The sequence below is a fragment of the Herpailurus yagouaroundi genome, unplaced genomic scaffold (genome assembly GCF_014898765.1).
Source record: "Herpailurus yagouaroundi ecotype Mexico unplaced genomic scaffold, PumYag 140, whole genome shotgun sequence".
NCBI lineage: Eukaryota > Metazoa > Chordata > Mammalia > Carnivora > Felidae > Herpailurus > Herpailurus yagouaroundi.
In genome coordinates, this window is record NW_024412395.1 from 83,604,877 (window position 1) to 83,627,780 (window position 22,904).

The 22,904-nt window shown below is 39.0% G+C and overlaps 1 protein-coding gene across 1 annotated transcript in view; it reads left to right on the forward strand.

The window, feature by feature from the left end:
- Nucleotides 1-22,904, forward strand: part of PARD3B (par-3 family cell polarity regulator beta) — a 1,026,938-nt gene that overhangs the window by 399,637 nt on the left and 604,397 nt on the right. Inside the window, exons 3-6 of the mRNA XM_040474679.1 lie at nt 11,220-11,424; nt 11,538-11,640; nt 12,428-12,493; nt 21,454-21,582. Of these exons, the coding sequence (XP_040330613.1) occupies nt 11,220-11,424; nt 11,538-11,640; nt 12,428-12,493; nt 21,454-21,582 (503 nt within the window). The remainder of the gene's footprint in view (nt 1-11,219; nt 11,425-11,537; nt 11,641-12,427; nt 12,494-21,453; nt 21,583-22,904) is intronic.

The window sequence follows — 22,904 nt, forward strand, 5'->3', positions numbered from 1 at the left end:
CCTCTCCCCTCCTCTCATAAAAGCCATAAAAGCCTAGAGTAGCAAAGTGCAAAAGTGGCTACTGGGTTTGAGAGTTTAGTGTAAACACTGGCTTTTGAAACCCAAGATTGCTGATGGTCTTAGCAACCTCAATTTTGGGGTCCAGCCCTAATTTCAAAACATGTGTTCCATTTTTTTTTCTGTAACTATGCTCAGTGTGTGTCATTTTTTTTTTTTAATTTAGAAACAAATCCTAGTTTTCACGCCGACAAAATACATTCTAGATGCTTTAGGAAGAAGGCCTTTTGCACAAAACATATAAATTTGCAACTAACTCTGAAAGATGCTCTTCCTACAATTAGAGGCAAGACCTGAAGCACAAGTACTCCTGGAAGAGGTAATACCCCTCCTGCGATTGTGAGCAAGGAGCAAGGACCCTGGGCTTCTTGTCTTCAGGCCCCAATTAGCGAGGCATCATTCTATGTGAGTTTAATACACCCACAATCATAATTACAAATCTTGACATTTAGATGCTCCCAAAGTCAACACCCATCCCAGCAGGGCTAGCCACATTATCACTAGTTAAGGAGATGTGGAGCAATTATGAAGCTAAAGGAAAAGGTTAGCTTTACCACTCAGACGGAAGGGGTTCAGTAGCGAAACCCACCTGCAAGTGTAGTGTTAATTTTTTAAAATATCGGCTTCAAAGCCTTGTCACCCATGACAAGGAAGATCTGAGTCTAAATGGAATATTTAAGAGAAGTGCTTCCTCATCCCTCAATCAGGCTGCACGCTGACCTTTGCGTAGTCTTCGCCGGTTGTTCAGCTGTCACCAAATGCTGGAGAAAGTAGAACATCATCGGACCTGTCACGAGGTCAATCAGCCGGTGCTCGGGCCAATTTGCTAAATGTGTCTTTGCTAAAGAGTCTGTTCCCTCACCAGTCTGATGAAATGTAGTACCAATTAATCACCAGCTAATTTTCAGGGAGTTGAAAACTCCCTTGTAGTCGTTGGCCACTCACCACGTTGTCTGGCCTTGGGGGACCTCAGGCCTGGAATGTGAGGCCACCTCGGAGACATGTGAAACTGTTGAAACTTATGTCTTCGGCTACCAAGGTGACAGGCTAGGCGACATCTGCCTCAGGCCAACACTGACCTGTTTTAGTTAGAACCCTCCATGTGGTTGGCAAGCCCCAAAGACCGTGCCTACAGCTCAAGTGCATGCAGCATTGTCTCCTTGGACATTTTAATGATCCAGTAAGATCTCATTGTTTTTTGTATCAACCTATCAGTTCTTTATCTGTCTTTAGAAGGTGGTGGTGGCTTTGTCATCATTCTCTGCAGAGGTTTATTATCTGAGAGCTGTTGAGTTGTCTTAAAAGCAGAAAGGTTTCTTTTTTTTTTCCTTTTACCAAATAGACTGTTCTATTTGTAGCCAAGTCTCATAAATTAAAATACTTGTCAAAATAAATGAATAGTATGTTTGTTATATTCATGACTTAAAATCACATTTGATTGCTTACTCATTAATCCACAAAATTAAGCAACGCACCCTGGATTGCAGTCATTAGTACAAAGAAGCAGGGTTCTTCTAACCGTCAGACGTAGTAGAGAACACCGTACGATTGTGTTTGTTTCAAAACTAAGTATGTTCACACACACATTAGTTTTATAATTTCAGAAGGTCTCCTCTGGAAGAAAGTCAAGTACATAAATGCAGTCCACCAACAAACGGGGTTGGGATCATCATATACTAAGTGGATTTGAGATGGAACAATCGTAAAATGTCATCTTACATTGAGCCTCAAAGCTGACAGAAGCTATTTTGCCCTCTGTAGGAGCATACGTGGTAAGGGAGGTTACCTTTACTCCCAATTGGATGGAAAAATCAAGGATTTAGGGAGATGGTGTCCACATCCATCCAAATGGCCACATTTGCCCTTTCTCTCTGGTAAAGCAGAGAATGTAAACCATTTCCCTCACTCCCTTCCATGTGGCAAGTACTCACGAGCAGCTTGGAATACAAGGTCAGGTTATACTTGAATTCTCTCATCTGTAATGTGGGGATAATACTGTTTTTCTGAGAAGTTTTCTTATGAAAATGAAATAGAATATGTAAGTACTTAGAACAGTGCCCAGCACATAGTGAGGGGTGGCTAATTATTTGGTAAATACATTTTTTAGTTATGTGAATCATGGTTTCAAGTAGCTGACAGTTATAGAGGCAAGTGAGTCAAGATGCTTGTGCTGTGTGACTGGTAATGATAGAGACATGGACAGTATTGTGGGAACAACATAGAACCCAGTAGAAGGCCTTGAACTACATCTTGGAAACTATGAGAATATAAAGAATTTTAACTTGGAGCAAGACCATGCCACTTTGTATGATGGAAAGCCCATTTCAGCAGCAGTGTTGTGGGTAAACATCCGGGGGCTGGACTAGAAGCCAGAAGCAAATTGAGGCCTTTGCAGTGGAGACGTAAGGACCTGGAGATGCATTGAGGCATTTTGTTGTGATGAATAATCCCTGCAGAGAGAAATCAGCCTTAGATTCCAGTAAGTTACTGCCTTCAAGGATCTGTTGACATATCTATGGATGACTGTGGCAGCGCTGGACCTTGGCCAAGAAATTACCAAAAAGGTGTTTCTGAGGCCGTTCCAGCTTTGGTTTAGGGTAGAGAATAGAAGCTGTAGGGAAGAAAGGAGAAAAAAAACTGAGCCAGTAAAATAGTACTAACGTGAAAGTTACAACATTTTAAAGGCATGTATGCTTTGTCATTTACAAAATGTTTTTCCACGTGCTACTTTATGTTTTCTTGTGTCGGGTACGCTTCCTTAGAAAAGACTATTCTTTCAGAAATGCAGGTTAGATGTGTGTGATTTAGTTGAGAATGATTTGAAGAAGAAGTCATTTGTGTGTATGTGTATCCCTGCATTTTAAAACATTGTCTTCATTTACACTAACGTACACTCTCCCAAGACCTTCAAAGCCCTTGGGATTGGATAAAATTGAGGAACGTCCGTGATATACAGAGTAAATGGCAAGCAAAGCCACTCAGCGAATTGGCATCATTTTTGAGTTTTCTCAACCAGTTTACCCAAGGATCTTCCACTTTCTTTTGTGTCGGTTATTTTTAGTGTGTGTAATTCAGAGACAGTGGAAATACTGACAAAGCCAGAGATGCTGTTTTTTTGTTTTTTTTTTTTTTTTAAATTTCTGACATTTGTGTTACCTCAGAATGCTTGAAACTTCTTCCTGCTTCTTTACGTGTTTGCTTTCTCCGTAGCTGTCCCACAGGGCCCTTTAGGATTGGAGCTTGGTGGCTACCACCTGATCTCCATGGAGCCCTTTGCCCGACCACTGCTATGGATGGTCAAGGGCACAGAGGAAAGTGTCTTCAGGCTTTCCATGTGTATATTAGGTGTCGGTTTTGAAGGTTGTTTCATAAATGGTGAGTTGTTACTATGCAGGAAAGTGAAGAATGAATGTAACAAAAATAAACAAATAAAAAATAAGGCTCTCAAACTTGAGTCAGTCACAGGAAAAATACGATTCAGTATAAATGTATTGTATACCTGACTTCTTAGTGAGCTACTGCATAATTAAAGGTAAATGCAGTTTTGGCCAAAGTATCGGTGTTTTTTTAATAGGCATGCTTTTTGTTATTACCAGCAGTGTAGGCAGCTGCCTTTTGAAAATGTGGTAAGAATAAATAGGATTCTTAGTACAGTTGAATAAATTATGTTATTTTCTTTAGCATGAAGCTTAAAGCTGTAAAGTTTGTAAAGGTCCCTATTACAGATTTTTCAGTATGGAGAGGAAATGAAAATTGGTTTTATCTCATTTACTGAATGTCGATTGAACTTTCTGAGAATCAGAGCTGTGGTATACTTGCTCTAAGGATACTTGATCTGATGCTTGCATCTGATGAAGATGCAAATTTGAGCATGCTCATTTTAAAAATCTGGATTAAATGCTTTTAGCTAGCTGTCAAAATCCTATGAAGGAAGATCACTTGTTTTCAAACCTTTGTTTAAAGTGGCATAAAATTGGGGCGCCTGGGTGGTGCAGTCGGTTAAGCGTCCGACTTCAGCCAGGTCACGATCTCGCGGTCCGTGAGTTCGAGCCCCACGTCAGGCTCTGGGCTGATGGCTCAGCCTGTTTCCGATTCTGTGTCTCCCTCTCTCTCTGCCCCTCCCCCGTTCATGCTCTCTCTCTGTCCCAAAAATAAATAATAAACGTTGAAAAAAAAAAAAAAGTTTCTCTTTAAAAAAAATAAATAAATAAATAAAGTGGCATAAAATTAAGTCACATAGCCCATTGTTATTTAGTTACAAGCAGATATGTATACATTTAAATGAAATTCTTCCGTGTTTCACTCTCTTCCCAAAGGTGATAATGTGTTTTCCTGTACTTGTGAAATGGTTGTAATTTCACAGTCTTACTTAGATTTAATTGTGTTTATTAAGATTTGAGACAAATGATTCTAATTTTGTTTTGTAGGATCCTGTTTTTTTTTCCTTTGTCTTTGAATTTTACTTGATAGTTGTCGGTAATATGGAATATGTATGAAACGGTAAAAATAGCAGTGTGTTGTTAAATTCAAGAGTTTAACCCAAAGAACTCAATATGGCAAATAAGTTTTTCTTAGTAGTACGTGAGTGTACTTGACGTGTAATTAAAATAGAGCCACATTTCCTAACTGTAATTTCTAATACAAAAAATATACTTTTATAAATCATGTTCTATGGGCATTTGGATGATTCTTTTTGATTTTCTCTATAGGCTAAAGATAATAGCATTCAATTATAAAAACTCAGGCTCTAAAAAGTGACAGAATGCTGTAGGTTGATAACAGAGCAAGCCACATCATGAATATTGAGGGACTCTGCAATAAATACCCTTGGTGGCATTTATTATGAAAATATTTACTTGTGACTGGAGAAGCTAAAGGCATTGGTATATTGCTTCAAGCTGCGGTGGAAACAGCACAACCCATGTTTTGCAGGGCGGGAAGAGTGGTAAAGCGTGTCTACGGGTTGTGTGATGAAGAGGAAGACAAAAAAGAAAAACAAAAATTACCTATTTGGTGTGTTTGATCTTGGTACTTTCTCTGTTCCTCTGTCAATCCTATGATGAAGAGATTAAAGAGAATCAACAAAGTAAAAGCAGAATATGGATAAACAAGTCAAGTGGGATTTAGTCTGGAAGCCAGAGAATGTTAGCTATGGTAGGAAAAGGAATTAACATTTAACCTTCCATTGTGTACCAGGCTCTGTGCTGAAGTGTTTAGGCATGTTAGGGATATTATCAAGGAACTTAACATTCTACCTCCACGTGACTCACACGCTCCCCACACACATGCAAACACACAGCCCTTTACTAGTGATATTGATCATAATAGTCTTACTGTTTAATTATAGGAACAGGTCTGAGTCCTCGAAATGATATTGATGGTGTGAAATTGCAGAGAACACATGACTCTTTTGATCAAGTCTATTATTCAGGTTTCACAGATAATTGTAAATTACCCAAAATTCTTGCATTTCTTTTCATCTTTGAATTTGTTGTTGTTGTTGACTTTTTCATTATTTTGATCTACACGAGGTATGAGAAAAAGATGGAAATATTCTCTAAAGTGAAGTTTTATGGGTGATCATTTTGCTAGAAGAATCCCAATTTCAGATGTTCTTCCCATAGGCCTTCTGGGGTGGCCAGGGGATGCTTGCAGTTACCAAAGCTAGTGCCTAGCCCTTGAACTGGGAGCACCATCAGCACGGACAACTGAGATCTAATTATTGAATATCATTTTACATGCTACATTAGTGTGTTTATTGTTACATGTTTTCTTAAGTCCTAGTTAGAAGTTAGGTGTGCTCCTGAGAATTGCACTCCACCTTGACCTCTCAAACAGAGGTAGAAAACATGTAAGATAAACATTGTACATTCTCCCAGTGCCTTAATTTTACTGGCGCATTAAAGAGAAAATAGCGTCATATTAAAACAATCACAGAAAGCTGGTAGAACGTGAAATGGAAGACCTGAATTTGTATGGGCTGCACACTTGAATCGTGAGCTTATGGAATGCCATCTCAGACTACACCGCTAACCCTGCCTCCCTCTCCATGTGCTCTCCGCCCCTGGTGTACCACTTGTACTCCTTCAGAGACCAAATAAGCAGATTCTCCCTTTCAAAATTGAGCCTGAAAAAGAAAGAGAACACACATAATCTCTCTTTTTGGAGCCTGACGTGGCAGAAGCAATTTCTCTTCGTGTCGAATAGAAAAGTAGGAATTTCTCTCCCCCACCACCCATAATAACAAAACCAGAACAACAGTAATAATGATGATGACACTTGGAGGCGCTTATGGGTATGTACAGGTTGTTTATATGCATTCATTTCTAAAAAAATAATAATTTGGATGTTTATTCTAAAAACACGTGAAAAAATCTAGGTATCTTTTACTTGCTATATTAGGTTTTAGTATCTGTTCTTGCTTTCTTTTAGCTTTATTCCAACAAACATATGTTCAGTGCCTATTGTGTATACTCACCAATCTAGGCGATGGGGATACAACAGAAAAAACAAAAATCACTGTGTCCTTGGAGCTTATATTCTAGCACAGTGAGAAAAAAACAGACAATAAATAAGACAAATAAAAAATGAAACATTGAGAGGGCAATAAATGCGATAAAGAAAAAAGAAGGGAGGATAGAAAGTGGCTATGATGTTGCAATTAAGATCGTGTGGTCAGCAAATGCCTGGCATTTGTGTAAGGATCGGAAGGACAGAGGAACAAACCATGTAGGTGTCTGGGGAAGACTATTTCAGACAGAGAGAACAGCAAATACAAAGACACTGAGTCAGGAACAAAGAAGAAATCATAGATGGATAGAATCCTGAGAGCAAGGGAGAACGTACTCAGAACATGTGGTCAGATATGTCCCAAGGAGCTTATGACCAGATAGTCCATTGCAAGGACTTGAGCTTCACTGTGACATGGGAAGGTGACTGACCAAAGGAGACACGTGACCCATCTTGTGTTTTAGTAGGATCACTCTGGCTGCTGTATTGAGAATGGATTAGAAGGGAGCATGGGTGGAAATAAGACCACATAGGAAATTATTGCAGTGATCCATGGGAGAGACTGTGGTAGCTGGGCCCAAAGTGATGAGAGTAGAGGGGCGAGAAGCAGGTAAACTCTGATTATATTTTGAGATTTGTTCACAAACTGGATGTGTGTGGGGTGTATGAGAGATGAAGGGAGGGATGGAAAAAGGCATCGAGGGTGAATATGAGATTTTTCTCCTGAGCAGTTGGACGGATGGACTGCCAGTAATTTGAATGTAAAAAGATTGTGAGAAGAGCTTTGGAAGATCATTTTTTTTCAGTTTTTCACATGTTATGTTAGGTGATGGACCATATAAGCCTGGAGTTCGAGAAGAAGCTCTGGGTTGGAGGTTTAAATTTGGAATTTATGAGCATATACTTACATCTATGCCATGAGACAAATGAGATGTCCAAAATAACTTAGATGTGTTCTCTGTCACATTTTTAGAGACGAGGAGGAATAAGTAAAAGGAAATTTAACGGATGGTCACAAGAGATGTCCGGGAAGACAAGTCAACAAAACAATTTAAGAGGCATGTTGAACTGTGTCCTAAAATCAAGCCAGATAAGTGGCTTGGGATTTAGCTATCTAAAGATTGGTTTTGACCTTCATAAGAGCAGTTTCCATGGAATGGAGGGGCAAGAGCCTGACAAGTGTGGTCTCAGCAAAGAACAGGAGTTCTTTGGAAACTGCTCTGTAGAGATTGGAAACTGCTCTGTAGACAGACATTTTCAGATTTTGCTTTTAAGGAAAGTAGAGAAACGGGGTATTATCTACAGGGGTAAATGTGTCCTGAGAAGGTTTCTTAAACCTTTCTGTTGTTGGTTTTTCTTTTTGTTTGGGGTGGGAGAATGAATAGTATATTTGTGGACCAACCTTCCTGTGTACGTCTGGGGATGAGATGCCTAAATACTGACAGAGATCTGTGAGGACAGGAGTTTTGATTAGAAATAATGACTCTGTGAAAAGAGTTTGGATTATGGGGTCTTTGGGAAATGTTGGTGTTGTGCTGGGTGACGTGAGAATACAAGCATTGCAGAAGGAGAACAGAAGGGTTGCCAGAAGATGGATAGGGCAGCAGAAGAGAAAGGCATCCAAATGAAATATTACCTGTTTGCATTTTGCATAATGTTTAGGTTACTATAGTCCCAAAGATGTCAGTGAAAAATCTTCCACATGCCATAGAAGTTTAGTCTAGGTGAAACCTTAACAACAGAAAAAAAGTTAAATAGAATTTCTTCTTTCCTGTCCAGCTTCTTTTTCTATCATGTTGGAAATCAGCATGCCTCTGTTGAGGAACCAGAACCATGATTTATGTTAATTAATGCATCTCTGTAACACCGTCTACTGGGAACTCTGTTACCTGATAATGGAGGTGTTCTGATGAAGCAAGTAATCTAGCTAATAAGCACCTACAATGTACGATTTAAAGAAATTGTCAGTTTTGAAACAAGTGTGCATGTGGTAGATGTTGAAATGCAGACCGCGTGGAGAGTTTCTTATCAGCCAGCACCAATGAAGCCAAAGACTTTGTTTGGGCACCACCGATTCAGGAACCGAACCTCTTCTTTCCAGGAAGAGAGACCGTCTCATTCATTCATCCATCCATCTGTACATCTAGGGTAGACGTTGTGAAGATAATTCCTGTCAATTGTGGGACTGGGAGACGGACTATGAGATTTGGGAATACTCCACTTCTTATTATCATCATCTTTGTGACGACTATTGCCTTTTCTCTCCATTCTTTATCATATTCTTTAGGATATAGCATCCTAGTGGACAAACCACAAATATTTTACAAGATATCCTCTCTTTTTACAGCTCTCTTGTTGGAAAACAGTCACAGTGTGGTCTGAAACCCTGAGTTAGAAATGAAAAAGACTAGATTCTAGTACCAATTACTGTTTGGCCTCTCCCTTTGGGAAACAAAATCTCCGAACTGTTATGTTCTCTCATTTGAGAAGTAGGCGTACCATTGTTGTTACATCTGCTGTAAACTTGTATGGATATAATAGTATGGAAAACAGGAGAGTATCTTGGGGAGGAAAGGTTACATAATAAACATAGATAATGGCATAGTTGATGAGTTATCAGTTTTAAGATTGTGTATTATGCTCCAAACTGATACTCAGTTTTTTTCTCTTTTCCCCAATATGTAAGGCGCACTGCATTTCAGTTAAGGATGTAGGAAGAGGGAAGAGTAAGGTATTACTCTTCACTAACACAAAATTATTCATAAAACCCACATAATAAGCCGCTTCACCTTGCCGATTGGCAATTAAAATAAATGTTACTAAAATGTGTTAGAATTCACCAATATGCAAAACTGAAATTATAATTATGTCACAAAAATAGTGATGAAAATAACACTTCTAGCACATTTTAAAAACTGATTTTATTTTCCTTTTCAAGATTTAAAGTTTTAAACTCTTCACTTTGACCAGATGATTAGAAAGATACAGTTCTACTGATTATTTTTATACTAGAATAATCTTTCGTTATTAATCCATTTAAGTCTTCTCTCAAATCAGTTCATCATTACTACCAATTAAAAATAGAAAATATATGTGCTCAATTTCAAGAATTAAAAATAATGCCTTGGGAGTAGCATTTCTTTGCTGTGGTAAGAGGATTGTTGGATTTTCCAATTGAAGAAGTCTCCATACTGGAAATGAGTAGTCAATTATGAAAATTATTTCTGAGTAGTCAATTTGCATATCCCTAATTGTATTCATTTCTTTTGAAAGACTCAACTTGGAATTTATGATGTTTTGATTGATTACTCCTGCATTTGTGTTATTAATACTATTGCCAACGAGATTCCCTTATGAATGGGGCATTCTGTGCCTTTCCTAAATAAATGCTTGAATCATAAGTAGGTTTGTTTTATGTAATGAGTGAAAACTATCTAAAGATTTACTAGCAGATTTCAAAGTTGCCCACACTGCTCTTTCCTGGGTTGACAGTAGCATCCTCTTGCTGCCTACTGCACACACATTTGGACTTTTCCACGGTACTTGATGAGATGCTTGTGAAGGTCCTCCATGGAGGTGCTGTCTGCTGGCCAAAAATACAGTTTGAGCAGGGCTGTCCTCACTGTTGATACAGCAGTGCTTGGGCAATTACTGGAATATTTTATTTTATTTTATTTTGCCCTTTATGAAAAATGACTTGGAATGGACAATTAAATGTTTTATATTAATAGTTCTATGTTAATAGTTCTATATTAAGAAACATAGTTCTCCTATGAAATGAAATTGAAATGAAGATAGTAATAATTTGGTTGAAAGTGCTGACGTTTAGTCTCTTTGGACTTGGCGTTCATTGGACTGAACCAGTCAGCACAGTGTCATGAAGGAAGAGAACAGAATTAAAGGGATGTGTAAAAAGGGGATGAGGGGCGCCTGGGTGGCGCAGTCGGTTAAGCGTCCGACTTCAGCCAGGTCATGATCTCGCGGTCCGTGAGTTCGAGCCCCGCGTCAGGCTCTGGGCTGATGGCTCGGAGCCTGGAGCCTGTTTCCGATGCTGTGTCTCCCTCTCTCTCTGCCCCTCCCCCGTTCATGCTCTGTCTCTCTCTGTCCCAAAAATAAATAAACGTTTGAAAAAAAAAAATTAAAAAAAAAAAAGGGATGATATCTATGTGCACAAAATGAACACATTGTATGGAAATATACACATTCATTTGTTGTGATCGTGTCTAAAAGGGCAGCTGTAATTATGGATTTTATAATATCTCAGCTCTCTGAGCCTTGAATGTCCTCTTTTTTCAAGTAGACCTATCCTCAGCTTCTGCATCTTCGACTTTTTATTTCTGGAAAGACTCTTAAAAATACTGAAGTCCTTTTAGGAATATTGGTGAAGATGGCAAGGGGAAGGGGCAGCCATTTCCTTATTTCAAAATAGCCAAAAATTGGTTCTGTATTTCAAGAATCGGCAAACAATTAATTCCTGGTTACAATGCTTTTAGACCTATTGAGTGGAGAGTTGTGGGGCAGTAACATTCAAGTTTGACGTTGTCAGAGGCCATTTTCTTTAAAATCAAATAAAGATCACAATCAGCGAGATACAGTGTTGTGTGATGATGCATGTCATACCAAGTAATGAGTGTTGTTGGATTTGTTTGTAGCTGATTGCTGTGTTTGATGAACAAGAACCACTCCACAAGATTGAGAGCCCCAGTGGAAACCTTGCAGGTCAGCAGACCCCAGATGCCTTTGAGACGGAAGTGGCTGCCCAGTTGGCTGCATTTAAACCAATTGGTGGGGAGATCGAAGTAACTCCTTCTGCTCTAAAATTAGGTATGTACATTTTCACTAGTATGTTTTTCACCTGATTGAAATACGTCAGCTTGCTGATTATGAGTTGCTTCTACAATATGACGTATCCTCTTAGTATCTTTCTTTAAAAATCTGGTCTGTCTTTTCTTTAAATTATTTTCACATAGCTCTTTGTAGTCGATGCGCAGACAGGTGGATGCGGTTTTTGCTTGCATTGCGGGCAAATCTGAACCGCATCCTCTCGAATTATCCTACAGGACAGGCTGGTCTGTAAGTGATGTGGCTTATCTGTAGCCTATGAGGATCACTTTAAGAAAATGTCCCTGAAGAGTGTCATTTGGCAAAAGCTAAGGGTTATCAAGGAATTTGGACTAGAAACAAAGGTCACTTTCTGTTTCAGCCGCCTTCTTTTTCTCCCCAAATGATGTATCTCAGAGTTTGGAGGAAACGTTTGAAGTTAATTTCTTAATTTTGTCCTCCTCATTTATTCAAGCGAGAACAACCCACCTGGTAATTTTGTTCAGAATTCTTTATTTTTGTTTTGAAGGCATTGGGAGAAAAATAAACATTCTTCTACAGTTTCAGTGCATTTACATCTCCAAGAGAAATGTCAGTTTTTGGTGATAACTCTTAGAGATAAATTTAGGTCCGTTTAACAGCATGAAGCTTTTGAAAATCCACTAACATTTTGGTACTTAAAACAAATTTTCATTCCTGTTGAATGTATGCATATGTTTTGAGACTGCTCTGAGCACCTGTTATACAGGTTAATTCTCCAGATAGAAGAACAGAGGCTTTTACTACTTTGCAAGGGGAATCTTTCGCTTGCAAAGCAAAGAACATGCTTAAAATTGTAAGTCCTAGAGAGTACTCGTTTTTCCCATCTGAAACAAAATGTTTACTGTAAAGTTTGTTTTACATACCACAATATTGAATACCCGTATTTGGTACAAATGTTCTGGAAAGCATCTGTGGTGCTGCCTTTGTAATAAACCAAGTAGAAATTAATGACCTATAATCTTCACAATTCTCCTCTATCCTTTGGAAACCCGGCCAGTGAGGCCGTGTGCTGGAATGCAGACGATGGAGGGCCTTCTGGAGGCGTCCCTCCATCCACAGCGAGGTTTGTGTCTTCCACAACCTCACCACCCTATCATTCATTTGCATAATGGATGCCTTTTTATCCATTATGCAAATGGTGCGGGAGGAAAATTAGGCAATAAGGGAAGACGAAAGGAGAAAATTGCTCTTGCTTGTTTTAATATTCTATTTAGAAGCGAGCACTGTGTGGTCTTCGAAAGGCTGAACCTCCAAGGGCCCTGGGCTTGAGAATTTGTTTTCACCTTTCTCTTCGCTTTCTCGGGGAAAAAAAGAAGTTTGTTTTTCTTAAGATTTTCAGCTTCTTTTGTTGAACCAACTGAGCAATGCAATGTTGAAGTCAGGAAGAAAGGTAAGCTGAGGTTCTTTTCCTTTGAAAGTGAATTTTGTGCTTCCTGAGGACGGATTTTTGGTAAGAGAGACAGAAAACAATCTTGATTAAATGGGAACTACGTGCCAGGCGCCGAGCTCCAAGCGGTGAACTAAGTGTCCTAAATCCTTTACTCATAACAACCCATTTCAGCCTCACGGTACTTAGCTGGGTTCTGTCACTCCCCTCCTTTAAGAGATGAGGAAATAGGCATAGGGTACTTAAGTGATTTATCCAAAATCACATAGTTATCAGGTGGCGGAGCCAGGATTTGAACCCTCTCTGGCTCCAGTGTCAGGAGCAAATTTTCTGAGCTGCCTTTCATGTGCTGTTTGTAAGAGAACAAATTGATAGAGTTTGTCTGCGATTTATGTTGTGAATATAAACCAAAATCCTGAAAGTGCTTATTCATTTCTTGGCTTCAAATCCATTTCAAGTGGTACTACAGATTAAATGACGAGATTAGCTAACCTTCTTTATTAAGCGGTCAGCGTCGCTTTCCAGCCAATGGGTCTGGAGCCCTGACATCATCTCCAGTTCTTCCTCTTTCTTTCCTGCCCTCCTCACTTTCTTCCACCTTCATGTACATGAGTGTCGCAGCAGGCCAGAGCTTTATCATCAATCAGACGATTGCAGAGGCCTCAAACTGACCTCTCTCTTTACAGGGTGTACCGATCCTTGCTTCTGTTAGAGCTGCCTTTCTAAATCACAAATCTGATTATATAACTCCCTGCCTAACAACTTCCAATGGCTTCCTATGGTGTGGAGAGGCATGTCCAAACTCATTAGCAGGCTGATGCAGATGGTTCCTCAGAATTAGCTGGAGGAATCTGGGCAGGGATGAATGATGAAAAAAATCTATCCCTTATCTATCCTCCGGGGTCCAGCAGATTGAGTACTTTTCATTTCTGTAGCTTTAAAAGCAAAGCAAAGCAAAGCAAAACATGTATCAGGTTTCTCAGAGAAATTAAAGGAAGCAATACCACCTGCTTGGGTATCTGCTTATTCTGTTTTCCTTTTGTTGCTCTCAGGGCAGGTGTGGTCATGGATGGGACAGGTGTCATGGCAGGGTGGGGTGATATGCAAGGCAGCAGATGCAATGCTCATGGCTCTCCCAGGAGTGTGACCCCCGCGGCACCATTGCCCCCCACCCCGAGATCCTGTTGAGATAAAGGGGGAGGAAGTGGTTAGTGTGGAAGTAGCCTTTGTGTTCCAGTGATTTCACCATAACAAGGTGCATGTAAAATGCCAAACACCAGAGCCCCAGCTCTTCATCTCTACTCCCCACTCTCCTCCCAGAGGCTATTGGAGCTGGTTCTACTCCTCATGGGGGGCTCATTGGTGCCAGCTGGGACAGCAGAAGCAGGGTTTATTCTCACTCATTTTCAAATTTTTGAGACCCCATTCAAGAAAATGGGGAATTTAACCATGATCAGCTCACATGCTTATCTCTCCTAATGAGACACAATTTAACAAATAATAGGGGCGCCTGGGTGGCGCAGTCGGTTAAGCGTCCGACTTCAGCCAGGTCACGATCTCGCGGTCCGGGAGTTCGAGCCCCGCGTCAGGCTCTGGGCTGATGGCTCAGAGCCTGGAGTCTGTTTCCGATTCTGTGTCTCCCTCTCTCTCTGCCCCTCCCCCGTTCATGCTCTGTCTCTCTCTCTGTCCCAAAAATAAATAAACGTTGAAAAAAAATTAAAAAAAAAACAACAAATAATAGGAATCAAGACATTTTTATGATTAGGTCATACTAATCACCACAAATTTGTGTTTTATTTGTATCTGAGATAAAAATATGCTCAATATTCAGTGTATTTTTATATCATTTTCAACAGAAGATAATCGTCAACAATATTCGTTAAAAACCAACAACGTTCCCTGTATGCATACAGAAGTTCGCCATTCCTGTTTTTTTCTCGCAAGATGAAATACTTATGCATCGGATACGCAGCAAGTTCATATTTACAGGCTCTTCATGATCTACCTACTTTCTCTCTGCCTGCCTTTCTTACTGGCTACTCTTCCACAGTTACCTTAACCTGCAGGCGCCATGAACCACTGGCCATTCCCCAGATTTGCTTTCTTTTAAGCCTCTGTGCTTTTGTAGGTACTGTTCTCTTCACGTTGATTCCCCCTTTGCCTCTTTTTATACTTGATGAATTTTTACCTACCTTTTTTTAAAAAATAATTTTTTATTTTTGAGAAAGAGAGAGAGAGAGAATCCCAAGCATGCTCTGCACTGTCAGCATGGAGCCGAACGTGGGGCTCAATCTCACGAACCGTGAGATTGTGATCTAGGCTGAAGGAAAGAGTCTGATGCTTAACTGACTGAGCCACCCAGGTGCTCCTGTATCCACCTTTTAAATTCCAGCTCAAATATGACCTTGTGTATAAAGTCTTTTGCACATCTTTTAGATAGTGCAGTGGGTAACAATAAATTTCTTAATGTTTTATTTGGCAACAATGAGTTACAAAGATGAAGTGAAGAACTCTTCTGACCTAAACAGGTTCATACTCTTATATATACCCTATAAGCTAATGGGATATATATATATTTATTTTTAAGAGGAGTTTTAAATCAGTTGGGCATCTACATAATTCCCTCTTTATTCATTTAAATTGTTTCTTAGCATTTATTTTCCAGTGGTTTTTTAATGTAATCCTAAGTGACTAAGTTCTGATGTAGAATAATTTGCTAGTTTGGGCTAATGCTTGATGATTCTATGTTTCTGAAATTGATCAATGCTTTCAACTGTATAGCCTAGAGATTGCTAACCTAAAAAACCTATTTAAAAGAAGAGACATGGTAGAACACCACCAGGTAAAACAGTAAAGAATCATATTCACAGAGTCCATTTGGGCTTTAAAATCATCTAGCTCAGGGATTTCCCAAGTCTTCTTTGTGGAATCCTATGGTACTTAACATATTTTGGAATTTCAACAACTATGTGATCATAGTGAATTAACAAATGACATATATTGTGCACTGACATTCTGGATGCTATTCTAATTTATTCACTTTCACTCTTTGAGAAATAGGACTGGATATGCTAGCAGGAGAAAGAGGGATGCAGAAGGCTGTTGAGCAGGCAGCAGAGAATCCTTAGGCCTTTTAGAAGGTCCTACAGTGGAGAAACTCACTTCCACTCAAAAGAATTCTTAGTGCCCTTGACAGCAACTTTTGTAAGATGCTGGTCTAGACATAGTTCTATAGAATTTCATAATTAGCAGTTTTCTGGACAATTGACATTATTTTACAAATAATCAAATGTGCGCTCTGATGTCAAGTAACTAGTTGGGTAAAAACGCGAGTTGGAACCTGCGTCTCTTGGCTTCTAGTACAGTGCTCTTTCAACTACATGACAGTTTTTGGATTAATTTTAGTTTTCAATTATCCATGTCTTTTAATACTATATGTGATAAAATACCACCTCATATCCTTTTAGAAGTGAGATAGAGTGTAAATTAATAAATAGATACTGTGAATAGCTGTAAATCAAAAGCTAATAAGGGAATAAAGACCAGAAAATTAAGATGGAGAAAATTTCTTTTAAATCCTTCTGTAGGTTCAAATTCAAAAATGAATTTGCTTCTGCCTTCTCATCCCTTGTATGTTTGCGCATACACACATGCATGCATGTGTTTATGTTTGGGGGGAAAACTGAACCCAAACCAATATGTTAATGGGATACATAGGTGATTTTTTTCTATATTGTGGATATTTGTTGTATTCTTTTCTCATTGCAAGTTTCTGCGTGTAGGGCCTTGTGTCCATAAGACAAACTAGGACAATTACTTTGAAATTTGGAAGAGTAAGTCTTTTAGGTTTCCCCTAGGCTGTTCCTGTACTGACTTTCGATCTGTGGTAGCGGACCTTCTGCTGTTCCTCAGAAGACCTTGTGAGATCATGGTCTCAAGGTTGGTCCATCCTCGTCCCTTGAGAACCAGTGATACGAACCTGGCCCCAGACCCTAGAGTATTTGATCTAGTTGTGTTCCCAAGTAATCATTTAACCTATATGTATCAGGACCACATTTTTCCAAACAAAAAATAAATCAGGACACAACTGTCATTTCCATAGAAGTGAATATTCTGAACTGAGACTGTCCAGGTCTCTTTGTGATGTGTGATCACCATGTCTCCTTGGCTCACAGTTTTCTCATCTATAAAATATACCTTGTTTGCCCTAATAGGCTATGATTTTTTTTAGGAGAATTTCATTCATTCTAAAGCTGAATTTGAATCTGAGTCCATGTGCCTGCCAATTTCTGTCCCATGGCCTCAATTAATTAGTAGTTTTATTTTGGACCTTTTGATAATTTTTTTTTTCAGGACTTCTTGACTGAAACTTGATATGTTGGGTCCAAGCTTCAGTGAGAAAACATTTTCTTTGGTTATAATTATTTTAGCAATGTAATTTAAACAGTGTGTCAGGATAAAACATATTTGGAACTTAGTTGTTGCTAGTCTTGTGATCCGTATTACCCAGATGTAAAACAATTTGATTAAAGTTTGGAGTTGAAATGGTGTTAGCTTTATTCTCCTCTCGCGTGTTAAACTTTGAAGATGAGCTTACTTTCTATTTGAAAGTGATTCTTGTTTTTGAGACTTGAAAGCTGGAAGGTGCCTCAGATGCTTTATTGTTTCCGTGTGTGTTTGTGCTTCAAAACTGAAATGGAAATTATGATTGTGTGTTTGTTATAATTATTTTCAAAACACTGAATTTCCCTTTCTTTTCAGTAGTTCTCAGGAAAAAATATATATATATATATATAGTCATAGATTAGCGTTGGAAATTGTGACCGTTTTCTATCTGATTTTGTCTAATTTACTGCATAAGGGAAACATATGGGAACATTTGTCTGAGTTTTTAAGGAAACCAAATCCCTTTATGGCACTGATCTTCAGGAAAAAATAAAGAAGGGGGAAGTTTATTCCTTTAATTAGGCTGTAGTGTGTAAGTAGCTGCTGTGCCCGTAATGTGAGTTTAAGTATTGGCATCTGACCCTAGACAAACACAGTCACACCACACACATCGCAGAACTAAAGCTCAGGGCCAGGCTGGGCTTCTCCCGGAGCCTTTGAATTCTGACTACAAAGCGCACAAGCATGTGCGGGTTCCCCGTTGCTGGAAGCTTTCTGCTGTGGGCTGTGAAACCAGAGTTGAAATTACCAGGCAACTGAGGTCATTTGCTTGGACGACTCCATAAGTCATAATTTGGTCACTGAGTTTCATCTTATTTGTTTCCTGTTGGGGCTGATTATTCAAAAGTTAACAGCTATAGAATAGCTTTTCTTTCTTTTCTTTTTTTCTTCCCTGTGAGCCTGGTATTTTCTTCCCATGCAGGCTTGCATGAATGATGTTGTAATTAGCTATGGTAACCTTGCCGGGCTATCATCAATCAGTCACAGCCATAGAGTCAACAAAGTGCGTGCATGCTTTCTGCTATGACAGTGACTCAATCAGGGCTAAGGAGGTCACGGCGTTTCTAACCCATTTCTGGCATCATCCTTCTTTTCCTGTTGTCTTGGTTTTTATTTTAGTTTGTTTTCAGAGTAGGTGAAAGTTGCTGGGGGGGGGGGGTGGGTAGACAGATTATGTATCAAATATTTAAAACATTTTTAATACTCTGGAAAAAGGCCTGAGGTGTTCGGTTGAATGAAAGAATAAAATCAATACCTAAAGACAAGCTACTGGTAACAAATATTACAAGGTAATTACCTCACAGTAGTAACTTTTGTTTGTGTTAGTGAAGGAGAAATGTGAAAAGCAGTTCAAATAAGAACTTTTCAGCACACTTGGCATTACCTTTTCTGAGTAGCTGTGGATGAATGGTCGATACAGGCATACTTCATAGACAGGCAATCAGTTTGTAACATTTTATAAAAAACAACAGTGAGATTTGCTTGAAAATATTCTTTACTCTTAGAAGTGCCGTTTAAGTGAGATATTATTTATTAAATTGTAGAATGTCAAACAAGGAAAAATATTACCATGATCCTAACAGAACTACTGTTTCCATTTTTCTGTTTTCTGTCTAGTTTGTCTTTGTATTTTGTCTTAATTTCTTTTTTACTCTCTGCTTCAGTTTTCCTATCATCTTTTCAATTTTGTGTGCTATGTCTAATGGCTAAATGTAGTACGTAAATTGGCACTAAGTTGGTTGTACTTTATGAAAAAAATATTAAAGGTGAATTTCATTTAGCCATTTTTCAAAAAATGTAAGATAGTATATGGAAACCAAGCTTTCACTCTTGCTCTTCTCCAGCTTTAATTTTCTAAGGTGATTATATGACCTCAAAACCCAAAAAACAAAAAATGCAAGTTCACCACCTCACCTTGGGCCTCTGGCTGATGCTGGACCTGCACTGAGAGCCTACAGATCCTCTTGTAAACAAGCGGAATGAAAGGTCACCTTCCTACGGCTCACTTGATACTAGACCCCTGGGTTTTCAAGCCTCTTTTGCACAATGCACTTAGTAGTAAGTCTGGTGGGACCATGTTTGCAGAGGCCTAGTCCCTGAGTAGTGAAAATATTGTCAGCCATACTGTCACAGTCAACTTTTGATAGTTCCTTGGGCCACTGATAAAATCATTTGCAGTTTGTCTTTTTAACAAAAGAAAGGGAACACCCCCAATACACACACACACACACACACACAGGTCTCTTCTTCCCTTCTCACCAACCATTACAATCCCCATCTTCCTTTCTTTTTTTTTTTTTTTTTTTTAAATTTTTTTTTTCCAACGTTTATTTATTTTGGGACAGAGAGAGACAGAGCATGAATGGGGGAGGGGCAGAGAGAGAGGGAGACACAGAATCGGAAACAGGCTCCAGGCTCTGAGCCATCAGCCCAGAGCCCGACGCGGGGCTCGAACTCACGGACCGCGAGATCGTGACCTGGCTGAGTCGGACGCTTAACCGACTGCGCCACCCAGGCGCCCCCCCATCTTCCTTTCTTATGGCCCATCCCCCCACCTCTTTTCTGTGCAGGTACCCTGGGAAAGCCAAACAGGACCAGGCAGAAGGGCCCTCATTCTCTAGACAGAGGTGCTGCTTTTCAGAGCCTCGTTGGGTTTCACATGTCTGTTTCAAAATGCTTTCAAATTACTTATCTATATTAAACAGTCTTAACAATCTGACTCAGATTTTTAAATATATAATTCTTTGTGGCCATTGATTACATTTCTCATAAATTTCTAATCACACCTAAAATGATTTATGATAATTATGCTGATCTACTTTTGCAGTGTGAAGTTCAAGAATCTCGCTAACAATTCAGTATATGGTAAAGCCTCATTTACATGAACAACTTAAATATAAGGTTTAGCCTTTGGTCGTTGGGGGGGGGTGCGCACATGTGAGTGTATATGTGTGTGTGTGTGTGTGTGTGTGTGCTGATGCCTGCACACAAGATTTTCTTTTCCTCCCCTTTCTGCCCATCTGGATAGATAGGGGAGGGGGAAAAAATCCACTAATTTGATTATTTACAGAAGATCCATCTCAGGGACAAGTCACTCAGAGTTGGTCACGCTTTTATGTCTGACTAAGGATTTTCTCATTTGCTTTATCTGATAAAGCTGTTTGATGAATTATGACCCAATAGACACACATTTAGCTAGTTCCTTGCTCATACCCATTTTGAAATTTGACTAAGATCTTGAGGTGACTATGTGAAAGTAAGAGGTACTTAAACAGCTTGATCTCTTCGTTCACACATCCCAAGGTGATAAGGAAAGGTGATAGCCTTTGCTTAGCAATTGCCATATGAAAAGCTATCCCTCTTGTGTTTACCCTTCTTAAAATGTTTACCAGATAAAAGAAGACAACTTCCCAGATATCACCCCCATAGTCTGTCAATTTGTCATTGAAACAATGCATCTATCCTATGGTGCACAGAAACTGGTGCTCATTCTGTTTATCCATGGACTTAATGGGACAATCTTGATAGCTATCAGAAAATAGAGGAAACCCTCTAAAAATACCAGAAAAAAAATTCTGACTTCTGTATAACTATGAGATCTGTTAAAGTCTTCAAATTCCTTTACAGATGGAAGAAATCTGGGGCTTCGCTTTTGTTTTTTTTTTTTGTTTTTTTTTTTCTGTGTGTAAAATTAAAGGAAATTGTGTGGTGTAACTTGCTTCGTTTCTTTTTGTTTATATAGAAGGCTTGGCTGTAATTACTTAATGCACGTGTGTGGAATATGACATGATCAAGGAAAATAAGTTAGAAAGCTTTATGCCTAACCACATCGTATTTAAAATCATAGCTCTGGTATTTGGTGTTTTAAGATAATATTGGTCAAAAGAAGCCATCACCTCATAGTCCGTGTTTCTTGAAACCACCGATAAGAATGGCATTTCTGTATATTTTTTGGCTGTTTGTTCTGAAAAATGACATGGATGGCAGAAGCTGAAAGGCTTTGTGTCATCTGCTTCTCTGGAACTGTGATGATCAATTAAACTCTCCTTGTGTTTTTAAAACAAATAGACTTTGTGCCCCAGAGACCTGAGAGCATGAGGCAAACTTTGTATTTTAGTCACAGTTCAGGAACAATGTCCTTTGACCTCACGACTTTAGTTGGGTGCTACAATTAACTGCCCTTATGGCAGAGAACTTAGCCTTTGTACAGCTAACATCTGCTCTTTTCCCATGATTGGGCTTAAGGACGTAGCTATGGAAATCAGTATGTCTGATGTCATTGCTACAGAAGATGGTGGTGTGCCCGTCACTGACTTCAGGTAATCAATAATTATTTATTGCTGGCTCAATAGATGAGGAGTATTATGCTAGGCTACCAGAGGAATATAAAATAGCACAAGCCATGAACTCATTCCTAAGCAGCTTGCAATCTAGTTGACTTAAAATAAATTACTGGGTGAATCTCTTAACTTGGTTAGGTTTCCATTTTTATAATTTACAACTCTTGTTATAATAACACAGAGCATACAATTATAAAACCTCATAGTTGAAAAGGGTCTTACCTCATAAGTAGATTTAGATGTGCACAGAAAGCTTCATTGTATGCCATTAGTCATGTGTGATGTCTCCTCAAAGCTTAGTTAATTGTCTTTTATTTGGGTCTTTGTTTGACGGAGAGGTTCTGGAAATAATAAAACTATAAGTTTGTAGTACAATATTCATTTACAATTTTGGGCACTCGTTTTATCTTTATTGGGCACAAGTTTTATCTCTCATTAGGTGAGCAGACACAAGTAGGATCCCAAGTCTTACCATTACCACTAACAATGTCCTGTGCTGCCCAAGGAAGGTCTCCAGAGACCTACTGGGTTGATGAATGAATATTTATCCATCCATCTAACATTTATCCATCTATCCATCCTTTTTCCCACTGACACTCCAGTCAAATGTATTCTTTTAACTCTAGACAGTAAAGTTGGAGACCAGATTTCTACCCTGGTGAGTTTAGTAAATGCACTGTTCAGAAGAATTAATTGTGCCCTAGACAGGAGGTGGATGTCAATGACGAACTCCTTGCTTCCTTTTTACTGAGCACCATATAAATTACTGGCTGGATTCCTACAGCTGGACTCCTGATCTTCACTTCTCCAAGTCTATAGGCTATACCTCAGCCTGATTTATTTATATGATACAGAAAGTCAAAGTTCTATTTTCACTGTCTCTGTCCTTACTCAAAACACCATTTTCTAATTAAGTGTCCAAACTGTCTAAACATGATTATCCTGTATGTGAATTCATGTACATTGCAAGCTGTATTAAGAAGGAGCATCTTGGCCATCTTGAAAGATTTTCTTAGACAATTTTAGAGAATGAATATTGTGTCTTTTCTCCTTTTCAGATTAACCATCACATTCTTCGAAAACTCACTCAAAAATTAATTTTCTTTAAAAGACCTTCCTTGACTACCTTGTTGCCCCTGTTCTTAAAAATAATGTTTAGCATTTGGTTGGTAGTTGTCATACATTTCATGTGATAGTGTTCTGTCTTTAAAAGCTGAAAAGTTATGTGAGACTAGGTAAAATTCTTGTTTATAATGCATGTCCTCTTAAAAATTGGTTCTTTTCTTAGTACCCAAAATGTA